Here is a 12,430-nt window from a genome sequence, read left to right on the forward strand (position 1 = left end):
AAAACGCAGCCTCTTAGTATCAGTAGACTCAACACAAAGCATCAGGAAGTAGATAAAAAAAATCTAAGTTTTCAACGTAAAAACATGGAGAAATAATCTCAAGAAGACGGGTAATATGTGATTTATTAATATGGATTAACTGTGGATAGTCTGGTTGGAGCAGCATGGTTTGCAGTGAGTCCCCAGCATGCAGTGATCAGGAGATATTAGAGGTACAATAATTGATGCTCTCATGTTGACACCCAGAGAGGAAATGGTTCATTGGGGAAGTTTGTGGGAAAACATGTCCTGTATGTCAGCGTATCACATGATGATGTAACATGTCAATAATCTGCATCATCAGTGTGAGAGGGACGGATTCATGGAGTCATTGAACACTGATGACGAACAGAACGCTGAATCTGCTCGCTCCGTTTGTCGCAGAGCAACGTTCAAAAAAATCTATTTGTCACATCTGTTGATTAAATAGAGTGTTGGGTTTGTCATCAAAACCTGAGAGCTGTGTGTGTGTGTGTGTGTGTGTGTGTGTGTGTGTGTGTGTGTGTGTACTCACCACACAGTCGAAGCAGTTGAATGAAGAGTGGAAGTAGGGCTGGATGCCCAGACCATACATCTTGATCAGCATCTCAGACATGAACAAAGCGAGGAAGATAAACTCTGCATAGACTGGAGGGAGAGAGAGAAGGAGAGAGGAAGTGAGAGGAGAGAAAGAAGGAAGGGAAAAGATGGAGAGAGGAGGGAGGAAAATGAGTTGAAGAAGAAAGGAGACAGAAGGACGGAGAGGAAAAAGGCAGCGAGAGAGAGAAGGAAACAAGGGGGCGAGGATGAGAGGAAGGAATGGGAGAAGAAAGTAGAGAAGGAGAGAGGAAGTGAGGTGAGAGAGAGAAGGAAGGGAAAAGATGGAGAGAGGAGGGAGGAAAATGAGTTGAAGAAGAAAGGAGACAGAAGGACGGAGAGGAAAAAAGGCAGTGAGAAAGAGAAGGAAACAAGGGGCGAGGATGAGAGGAAGGAATGAGAGAAGAAAGTAGAGAAGGAGAGAGGAAGTGAGGTGACAGAGAGAAGGAAGGGAAAAGATGGAGAGGGAAAGGAAGGAGGAAAATGAGTTGAAGAAGAAAGGAGACAGAAGGACGGAGAGGAAAAAGGCAGTGAGAGAGAGAAGGAAACAAGGGGGTGAGGATGAGAGGAAGGGAAGGGGGAAGAAAGTAGAGAAGGAAATGAAGAGAAAGAGAAAGAAGGAAGATAGGAAAGAGAGAAAGAAGGACATGAGGAGTACAGGAAGAAGAGCAGGGTGAAAGGAGAGATAGAGAAACAACAAAAAGGTGCAAGGGTGAGAAAAAGAAGGAGACAGATGAAGGGAGGAAAGAGGAATAGGAGGGAGGGGGATAAAGAAGGCAGAAAAGATTAGGTAAGAAAGGGGAGAGGGGGACGAAGGTGAAGAGGGAAAGAAAGATGGAAAGAAGGCAAGAAGGCAGAAAGGAGAGAAGGAAAGACAAAGAGGAGGTGAAGAAGAGGAAGAGTAGAAAAGAAAATGAAGTGGTAGGGAGGGAAGAGAAGGAAGGAAAGGAGAAAGTAAAGAGAGAAGGATAGGAGGTGGAAGGAGTGTTATGAAAGAAGATGAGGAGGAGAGAAGGAATGGAGGAGGGAGAAGGAAACATAGGAGGAAGGAGAAAATTGAGGGGAGAAGGAAAACAGGAAGGACAAGAAAAGAGAAGGAGAGATGAAAGAAGGAGAAAACAGAGAGAATGAGAAAAAGAAGGAGACAGAGGAAGGGAGGAATAGGGGGGTATGAGAGGAGGAGAGAAAAAAGGGGGAAAAGACAGAGTAGTAAGTAAGGGGGAGAGATGGAAAAAGGAGAAAAGGAGGAAAAGATGGGGAAGGGTAGACAAATATATGGATATAAGGGAGAGGAAACAAGGAAGAGAGAGGGAAGGAAACAGAGGAGGAAGAGAAAAGTAAAGGGGGAGGGAAAACAGGAAAGAAGGAGAGAGAAAGGAGAGAAGGATGGAAGGGAAAAATGATACAATGGGGAGAGGAGGGAAGGGGGAAAAGAAGAGGGAGACCAGAGAGAGAGAGCAGGGAAGGTGAGGAAGAGGGAGGGAAGGATGGAGGGAGGAAGGGGAAAGGAAAGAGAGAGAGAGAGGGAGGGAGGGAGTTGGATGAGTGGAAGTCGATAGTGTTGGAGTTCAGTGGTGTATGACAGTGTGCTGATGAATGGACTCCATCAGCAGCTACAGCTTCATATGCTAATGATACTGGACTCAGGCCAGGGACACTCAGCGAGAGGGTGTGTGTGTGTGTGAGTGTGTGTGTGTGTGTGTGTGTACAGAGCGGATAGCGTGCATCTATAACTAAGAATAAATATCAGTTCTTATGTTTGTAATGCTTCCTGTCGTCCCTCATGATAGCTCTGTGGTATCTTTACATGATTGTGTGTATCCGGTGTGACTGAGGAAGAAGACTGGATCCAAAAGGTAAAGATAGATACAGGATGGAAGAAAACAAGTAACATCCTGGAGCTATTAAAAGAGGTTTAAAGTGTAAAAGCTTTGTTTGCTGGCGTAGGAGGAAACAGTTTGAAGTGTGTGAAGATGATTCAGGTCGGGGCGAGGTGCGCGTGGACCAGAGCGATGATTAATTTATATCTCACATCAAAGAAATGAAGCTGGGGGGAAAGTTTATGTGGACAAGAAAGGCACGCTACTGAGCGTGTGTGTGACTGAGTCCTTCAGTTTTTACTCACAGAGGAAGTCAGAGAGGAAGTCCGGCTGGTCGTAATGCACCACCGCCACACATATGGTGTTGAGGCTGACCAGGCAGAGCACCGTCCAATAGAAAGCCTGCGTCTTCACTATCTTACGGATGAAGAAGCGCAGTCGTCGCTCTCTCGTGTTGTAGTTGGAGCCTTCCTTGCCGCTCTTGATACTGGAGCGTGCAAAACCTGCAGGAACAGAGAGACAGAGAGAGAGAGAGAGGGAGATGTTGCAGGATGTGGATTTAAGTTTGACACCACACCTCCATCCGTCCGTCCATCCCTCTGTTTTCTTACCCACTGCGTCCCCTATGTTGTCCTCGCCCTCCTCAGGGTTCAGCAGCTCCGTCTTGTTGTTTTTGGTTTTGATGGTCGGTCTTCGCCTCGAACCTGCCGGGAGACAAAGTGAATGAACTCTCTCTGATATCGCTGTCTCATATTTCCCACAGTCTGACACACGCAGGTGTTTTATGTTAAACTTTCACAGTCACACATTCTGCTTAGAGAGTGTGAGAGGAAGCTAAAAAAACAAGCCCTGCACATTTTCACTTTTTAAAAACACACATATCAATCCATCAATCCCAACTCCAGCCCCGACCCCAAACCCACCCAACAATCCTAAGGATAAGGACACAATATATTCAATATTAATAATAATAACAATGAAAATAAAATTAATTAATTAATGAAAAATAAAAAAAGAAGTTGCTGAACGAACTGAGGAAACTCTCTCATGATGAGAAAACACTGAAGATAAAAATAAGATGTTAAAACTCAACACAGGAAATAAAACTCACCAAAATAAAATTAATTTCTAAGATATTAAAACACTAAAATATTAAACCATTCAAAGAAAATAAGATGCTATACTTAAAATAAAATAAATACAATAAAATAAATAAAAAGTTTGAACTATATACTAAATAAATAAATAAATAAATAAATAAAATGTATTTCTAAGACTATAAAACACTAAAATATTAAACCATCGAAAGAAAATAAAAAGCTTTAATTTAAATAAGTAAATAAAAAAGAATAAAAAGTGACTAAAATTTGAACTTTATACTAAATAAATAAATAAATAAAATGTATTTCTAAGACAATAAAACACTAAAATATTAAACTATCAAAAGAAAATTAAAAACTTTAATTTAAATAAATAAGTAAGTAAAAACAAATAAAAAAAGTAAATAAAATTTGAACTTTATACTAAATAAATAAATAAATAAAATGTATTTCTAAGACAATAAAACACTAAAATATTAAACCATTAAAAGGAAATAAAAAGATTTAATTTAAATAAATAAGTAAATAGAAACAAATAAAAAAAGTGACTAAAATTTGAACTATATACTAAATAAATAAATAAATAAATAAAATGTATTTCTAAGACAATAAAACACTAAAATATTAAACCAATAAAAGAAAATAAAAAGCTTTAATTTAAATAAATAAGTAAATAGAAACAAATAAAAAAAGTGACTAAAATTTGAACTATATACTAAATAAATGAATAAATAAAATGTATTTCTAAGTCAATAAAACCCTAAAATATTAAACCATCAAAATAAAATAAAAAGCTTTAATTTAAATAAATAAGTAAATAGAAACAAATAAAAAAAGTGACTAAAATTTGAACTATATACTAAATAAATGAATAAATAAAATGTATTTCTAAGTCAATAAAACCCTAAAATATTAAACCATCAAAATAAAATAAAAAGCTTTAATTTTAATAAATAAGTAAATAAAAACAAATAAAAAAAGTGACTAAAATTTGAACTATATACTAAATAAATAAAATGTATTTCTAAGACAATAAAACACTAAAATATTAAACCATCAAAAGAAAATAAAAAGCTTTAATTTAAATAAATAAGTAAATAGAAACAAATAAAAAAGTGACTAAAATTTGAACTATATACTAAATAAATAAATAAATAAATAAAATGTATTTCTAAGACTATAAAACACTGAAATATTAAACCATTAGAAGAAAATAAAAAGCTTTAATTTAAATAAATAAGTAAATAAAAACAAATAAAAAAAGTGACTAAAATTTGAACTATAGACTAAATAAATAAATAAATAAAATGTATTTCTAAGACAATAAAACACTAAAATATTAAACCATTAAAAGAAAATAAAAAGCTTTAATTTAAATAAATAAGTAAATAGAAACAAATTAAAAAAGTGACTAAAATTTGAACTAGATAATAAATAAATAAATGATTAAAATAAAAAGTGACTCAAATTTGAACCAGATAATAAATACATAAATAAAATAAAATAAATAAAAAGAGACTAAAATTTGAACCAGATGATAAATACATAAATAAAATAAAATAAATAAAAAGAGACTAAAATTTGAACCAGATGATAAATAAACAAAAAAATATAAATAAATAAAATAAAAGTGACTAAAATTTGAACGAGATAATGAATAAATAAAGTAAGGTGAAATAAAACTGATATAAGAATAAAACTCAGTTTAAAGTGAGAATAAAAAGGTCGGTCTTGACTTTGCTTTTAAAAGTGTTGATGCTCTATGCAGCCCTCAGATCTTCAGGTAGGGTGTTCCACTGGCGTTGGCCGTGATAATAAAAAGCTGCCTCACTCTGAGTCTTTGTTCTAGCAATTAAAAGTCCACTACCTGAAGACCTGGGGGCTCTCACTGGCTCATATGATAAGAGCAATTCTGATAAATACGTAGGAGCGAGACAAACATAGAGAGTAGTTACCATCAAAGTTCCCAGTGGTGTCATCCTCTGCCAGTATCACTTCTGCTGGAACAAATACCAGTTTACAAAGTTAAATCAGTGCATCCAGATCATGTTGAACTTCACATACAGTGTGTGTGGATGTGAGTGAGCAGTGTGTATCAGAGTGTGTTTGTCAGTGTGCATTGACCTGCTTTACAGATCCACTCCAGGTATCCGTTGAGCTCTCTCTCAATCTGCTGCTGTCGCCTCAGCTTGAGGAACTCGCTCCTGTTCTCCACTCGCTCCCTCTCTTTGGCAAATTCACTGCCGGCACATCAGGGCGGATTTTTAAAACTTATTTAACATCCAATAAATGAGTACAGGAGTATACAAGGCACAGAAAAGCTTTCACTTATTTATTTTTTGCCAAAATCCAGAATCAAACCTCAAAATCTTTAATTCAATTAAAAAAACGTGTGTGAAAGTGAAAGTGAAAGTGTGTTCCCGGCCTCACCCTGAGAGTACACCCAGCACCAGGTTGAGCATGAAGAAGGAGCCGATGATGATGAGGGGGATGTAATACATCCAGTTCCAGGCGCTGCCCTCCACATCATTACTCTGCAGGAGACACACACAGACAGTTACATGAACAGATGTGATCACACTGATGAACGTGCCGTGTGAAGTTTCTCTTGCGTAACACCACCGTACGTTCGTTTTTTGTTTTCAACACACGGAGAGCATCCTGGTTGTTTCCTTCCTGGTAAAACATTTGCAAAAAATGACTCTTTGAATATTTTAAATGCTACATTATTTAAACCCTTGTTTGTTTACTGGCAGTCTTCTTCTTCACTGCCTCTGTTGGCACATTACCACCAACAGGAAGAGTGTGAAACCATCAACATGACATGGATTACACCGCCTGTGCTGTTGCCCGAGTCAGTGTTTGTGCTCTTGTGTGCATGACTTGAACAATGCAAGGACACGTCTGAAAACGCAGCTCTATAGCGCCACTAGTGGACGAAACCTTAAAAGAGGACTTTTTAGAGTCACTCGATCCCTGTGATGGTTTTAAAACATGTAGTTTTGATTTTTGTTTTCTATGAACTATCCTTTTTGAATGTCCTTGATGTAGTAACTGTAGCTTGACTCTTTACCTGAGCTCTTGGGAAGAAAAGCAAAAAAAAATGTTGGTCAAAATTTTTTGGGGTCAAAAATGTTTTTGGTCAAAAATGTTTTTGGTCAAAAATGTTTTTGGTCAAAAATGTTTTTGGTCAAAAATGTTTTTGGTCAAAAATGTTTTTGGTCAAAAATGTTTTTGGTCAAAAATGTTTTTGGTCAAAAACGTTTTTGGTCAAAAAAAATTTTGGTCAAAAATGTTTTTGGTCAAAAAAATTTTTGGTCAACAATTTTTTTTGGGCAGTATTTTTTTTTCAATATTTAAAAAAAAAAAAAAAAATTCGAAAAAAATTTGTCAAATTTCTTTTGTCAATTTTTTTTTTCAAAAATTTGTTCAAATTTTTTTTTTCAAAATTTTTTTGGTCAATATTTTTTTTTTTTCTGTCAAATTTTTCAAAAAATCATTCACAACTTTGTTTTTTCCATCTGTGATTCTCTTGATTTCTCTTTCTTTCATTAGTTTTTATTTGTTCTATATTTTTTGTATGTGTGTGTACTTTTCAAAAGAAGAAGCTGTGATTCTCTTGATTTAGCAGCTTGTAACAGTAGTCTTCTCTCAGCCCACCGTGAATGCGTCTCTCCTCCCGGTGTTCCGGTTTTCAAAATGACCCTGTAAACTGGAGACCTTCAGCTGAACGTGTCAGGGTTTGTGGAGTTTACACAGCTGTTGAAACTTAGAGGGAGTTCCTGGGAATCCAAACTAGTTTAGTTTTTATTAAGATTTCAAAATATCCTCATATTTGCATCCGGATGAGAGTCTCCAGTTAACAGGGTCGCTGTTTGAACCAAAACACCGGGCGATCTCTGCCACGGCTTTTTGAGTTCAAAAGGATTTTGAAGACGTATTTTTTTGTCAAGTTTTTTTTTGTCAAAGATTTTTTTTGTCAAAAAAAATTTTTTGTCAAAAAATTTTTTTTGTCAAAACATTTTTTTTGTCAAAAATTTTTTTTTTGTCAAAACATTTTTTTTGTCAAAAAATTTGTTTATCAAAATTTTTTTTGTCAAATTTTTTTTCTGTCAAAAAAATCTTTTTACAAATATTTTTTTTGGGCAATATTTTTTTTTTCCATATTTTTAAAAAAAATTATTTTTCAATTTTTTTTGTCAAATTTCTTTTTTTTTGTTTTTTATTAAGATTTCAAAATATCCTCATCAGATATTTAATGATCATCTAAAGAGGTTTATGAGGGATGTATCCGGCTGAAAGTCTACAGTTAACAGGGTCGCTGTTTAAACCAAAACACTGGCCGATCTCTGCCACGGCTTTTTGAGTTCAAAAGGATTTTAAAGCCGTGTTGAAACATATTTGCTACTCGCGCTTAACTCCTCTCACGTGTTGATTCAGTGAATCCATCTGTGATGAAATATAGCACCATCTAAAACAGCGCCAGCTGAGTCTCTTCATGCTAACAGGCTAATTGTTGTGTTCCTCATAATGATACGTCACTGACCTGACCCAATGGGGGCACAGGGACCTTTTAGTTCTGGGGAAAGTAGTTCTGGGTGCTAAAAGACCCCGGAGCTCTAGATCGAACTGCACCTTTAGTTACCTGATGGCTTGCTCCAATGGACTTAAAGATGCCTTGCTAGTGGCCTGCATCTCTTAGAGCTAGCTAATGTTTAGGCCTCATTCCCAGCTAACAACACAAACATGCATGAGAGCTGCTGCCAAGTTGCCCTGTAGGAGTACGAATCCTAGTTTGACTCTTGCTTGCAGCTTGGTCACACCATTAGCCTAGCAAGAGTTAGCTCTAGTAAAGCCGCAGAAGCTAACCCAGCTGATGCTAAGGCAAATGGAAGTGCTACCATGGTACATAAAGGTGCAGCTGCTCCTGATTCTGATCCTTTGTGAGTTTTTGCTCAAGTAAATTTCCACAAGAAGCAAGACAGGCAATAAGAATCTAGCCCAAGTCTGGGAAAGAGTCACCCTACAGGTCACCCAGACTTTTGGAGGGTGTAAGACTTCCGTCCTTCCAAAGTCTTTGACAGTTTCTGGAGCACGGCCTTGCCGATAGATGTCGGCAACTTTGTCCGCACAACACGAGAACCACAGAGACCTGAGGTATTTTCTGCTGGCTCAGGCCCTGACCCATTTTCCCATCCTAAAGCCTGACCTCAGAGCCCGAGACATTGTATTTGCGTGCAGGGACACACGCCATGCCCTGTGTGACGTTTCAACATCTTCTGCTTTCCTCTGCACTCAGGTGACGTCAAAGACCGCCGTCGCTCGCATCCCTCTCTCCACACACCACAGCTGACAATCAGAGAAATCAGGTTAGCGGAAGGATATCGTGATTCTGTGACCCGTGTTTGATCTAAATGGAACTATCAGCTGATTTTTATCTGCTGCTGAAGTGCTTAGCGCGTTTGTCAGGTTTTTATCCTACACGGTGCGGTGCGAGCAGCCCGCTCTCTATTAAACTTTCATTGGTTTCCTCCTGACTGCCTGTGTGAGAGTACAAGTCAGCCTCCATCCATCAGAAAAGATGTTAAATATAGAGCGAGACGGACCAGAATAGAGAGTGGAAGAGAAGGAGGCGGAGAGGGACGGGGCGGCGAGGAAAAGACGAATGAGGAGCCGGATAAAGAAAGTAAAACAGAGGATGATGAAGAGAGAGAGAGCGAGAGAGAGAGAAAGAGAGGAGGGGAGGATTGAGAATGGCTCCTGGATGAATAAATGGTGTTTTGAATCAAATCTCAAACTATTTTCTGCCTCATTTAGCTGAATGAAAGTCAAACCAATCACCATCCTAAACACCCACACACCCCTGCGAGTACTTCAGAGCGCTGTGAAAACACACTGGACAAACCTGACACACAGCACACTGAGCACAGAGAGCAGAGCTGCTGGGATGACTCCATGAGGACTCAACTGTGAGAAGAAGGGGAACATTTGAGGTTTATGATGGCCTAATCTCTGCTGGCATGGACGGGGAGACTCTGGGACACTTCCTATGACAGGTTTGGGTTAGAAAATGCTACACTGAAGATCTATAGTGGGCTCAAAACTCACAGACCTCTTGTTTTTTCAATAAGAAAGAAGATATGACAAAAAAACACTTTGAAATCAGATTTTGGTCTGCCTGAAAATCCCTCTTCTTCAGTCCTCCTCAGAACACTCTGTTTTCTCTCTGACCACGCCCCCTCAGGAAGTGGATGTGCCTCGGCTGTCCAGCACGTTGATCTAATGTTTACATGTTGGCTGAATATACACGGCTGCTCAGAGATCACGTTACTTCAACCCTCTGAATCTGATCCAGAATCTGATCCTGATGGAGAGGCGCCTGTAGCAGGACCTTTCTGAAGGATTGGTCACAGATTTAGTGTTTCTTGTTGTTTTATTCATCAGTATGTCGACGTGTGTCTTGGTACACAGCTACGAACATGTAGCTATGTGGCTATGCTAACTAGCGCTAGCACTTATCCATGATGAATAAAAATCATCCACTAGATCTTCAAATCTGCAGACGTGGGGAGTAAAACCGACCTCTGCCAGAAAGGCAGCAGGACCTTTCTGAAGGATTGGTCACAGATTTAGTGTTTCTTGTTGTTTTATTTGTCAGTATGTCGACTTGTGTCTTGGTACACAGCTACAGCTACAGCTATGAACATGTAGCTATGTGGCTATGCTAATTAGCGCTAGCACTTATCCATGATAAATAAAAATCATCCACTAGATCTTCAAATCTGCAGACGTGGGGAGTCAAACCGACCTCTGTGTTTATTAAGACAGCCTACAACTAGCATGCCTCCCTCCTAAGCTCCGAGCTCTGACTTCCTGTTACAGACCGGATATTGTTGTTAAGTAACAAAAACACGGAAGTCTGAAACGGCTCGTTTCACACACATTTACAGAAAGGTGGAGAAATCAGAACAGGGGCAGAATGGATTCTTTTCATTCTCGGGGGGTTTGTAGACAGGGACACATATTTCAGGTAGAGAACCATTAAAAAGTCCATTTTGCATGATATGTCACCTTTAAGTTACATTTTTGGACATTTTCGCCTTTAATACATGAGGCGCGCGCTTCGACCACTAGGCCAACGGCGCCCCGAGAAACATCCCTTTAACATTAGTTTATAGCTGCAGTAAGGAATATGTCTAAACTGAAGTGGTTTATAATGTATTTTCTTTAAGATATGTATCTTAAATCTCTTAAATGCAGAGCCTGAACACTGTTTGTAGTGTGAGGCTAACCTGCTGCTTTCTATTGTAAACATGTGATGGTCATGTTGATCTCAGTAACAGGACGTAGTAGCTTAAGGGATCAATGAAAAGAAGTGTTTCCTGAGCTAAACTGTTTGAGGCAAAGTTCAAAAGACAGGTCAACATACGTGGTACAGCATTTCTGTCCATCCCTCCATGGTGATGCACTGGAAGACGGTGAGCACGGCGAACATGATGTTGTCGAACTGGGTGATGCCGTAGTTTGGTCCGAGCCAGCCGCCTCTACACAGGGTGCCGTTCGGACACAAACGAGAAGGTTCTGCTGTTCCACACGGTAACTCGTCCACTATCTCATCTGATCGGAGGCAGAAACAGGGGATGAAAGAATGTTACGAAATCCAAGGGAGATGGTTTTTAACAGTTGTGCTTTTCCTATTTTGACACAGTGACCCCAAACCTGCAGATCATGGTTGCAGATCTTCTTGGTACACCATGAAATAAAAACTACATTTCTAATATGCACGGTTAAATGAAGTTCCTTACATGTGAATTCATCGTAGCAGGTCGTGTGGAACTTTCCCATGTAGAACTCCAAGCCGATGATGGCGAACATGAGGATGGCCACGAACAACAACAGGCCGATCTGCAGCAAAGGTATCATCGCCTTCATGATGGACTTGAGCACCACTTGCAGGCCTGGAGGACACAGACAGAGACACTCAGAGGAGGAGCTTGAAGGAGCAAGGACTGAAGAATGCATGTGAGAGATGTTGACGTTAGTGACTCTCCAGTGTTAGCTGCTCTACACTAACTCTCCATAAAATCTAGACTAGAATTTTAAATCCTTCTTCTGACCTTCAAACCTCTTAATGATCAGACACCTTCGTATCTTAAAGAGCTCATAGTGCCCTATTACCCCTCTAGGACACTACACTCTCAACGTGCAGGCCTGCTTGTTGTACCTAAAGTCTCTAAAAGTAGTATGGGAGGTCGAACCTTCAGTTATCAGGCCCCTCTCCTTTGGAATCATCTACCAGTCAGGGTCCGGGAGGCAGACACCCTCTCTACTTTCAAGAGTAGGCTTCAAACTTTCCTTTTTAATGAAGCTTATAGTTAGAGCTGGATCAGGCTTGGACCAGCTCTTAGTTATGCTGCTATAGGCTTAGACTGACACACTGGGATCCTATCCCCCCCATCACTTACTTTAACTCTCCCTGTCCCATTAAAGTCACTAACCATAGACCTTTCAGGAGTCCCTGAGCTCCCTTGTCTCGTAGGTTCCTCTGGATCTCTGCTGCTGTGGACGTGCCAGACTCCAGCTGCTACAACTACAACTATCCATCTCCCCACTATCATCTCTCTCTCTTTCTTCATCTCCCTCTATCCCTCTCTCCAACACGGTCTCAGCAGATGTGTGTCTAACATGAGTCTGGTCCTGCTGGAGGTTTCTGCCTGTTGGGATCCTGTCTTCCCCTCTCTCTCCTCTCTCCGTCTGTCTCTTACTTTAACTCTCCCTATCCCATTTCCTACTTCCTTGCTTTCCTCCTTTCTACCCTCTTGTCCTTCTTCCTTCCTTCTTCCTGTCCTACTGATTTCCTTTCCTTATTTTCTACTTCTTTGCTTTCCTCCTTTC

The 12,430-nt window shown here is 39.2% G+C and overlaps 1 protein-coding gene across 1 annotated transcript in view; it reads right to left on the reverse strand.

Moving 5' to 3' along the window:
* The window catches only part of cacna1ab (calcium channel, voltage-dependent, P/Q type, alpha 1A subunit, b), a 148,201-nt gene that overhangs the window by 99,295 nt on the left and 36,476 nt on the right, over nt 1–12,430 (reverse strand). Inside the window, exons 4-11 of the mRNA XM_034688888.1 lie at nt 11,341–11,493; nt 10,965–11,152; nt 5,966–6,069; nt 5,660–5,775; nt 5,491–5,532; nt 3,047–3,139; nt 2,741–2,938; nt 554–666 (exon numbers count right to left, since the gene is read on the reverse strand). Coding sequence (XP_034544779.1) covers nt 554–666; nt 2,741–2,938; nt 3,047–3,139; nt 5,491–5,532; nt 5,660–5,775; nt 5,966–6,069; nt 10,965–11,152; nt 11,341–11,493 — 1,007 coding nt within the window. The remainder of the gene's footprint in view (nt 1–553; nt 667–2,740; nt 2,939–3,046; nt 3,140–5,490; nt 5,533–5,659; nt 5,776–5,965; nt 6,070–10,964; nt 11,153–11,340; nt 11,494–12,430) is intronic.

This window comes from Notolabrus celidotus, chromosome 7, assembly GCF_009762535.1.
Source record: "Notolabrus celidotus isolate fNotCel1 chromosome 7, fNotCel1.pri, whole genome shotgun sequence".
Classification (NCBI taxonomy): Eukaryota; Metazoa; Chordata; class Actinopteri; order Labriformes; family Labridae; genus Notolabrus; species Notolabrus celidotus.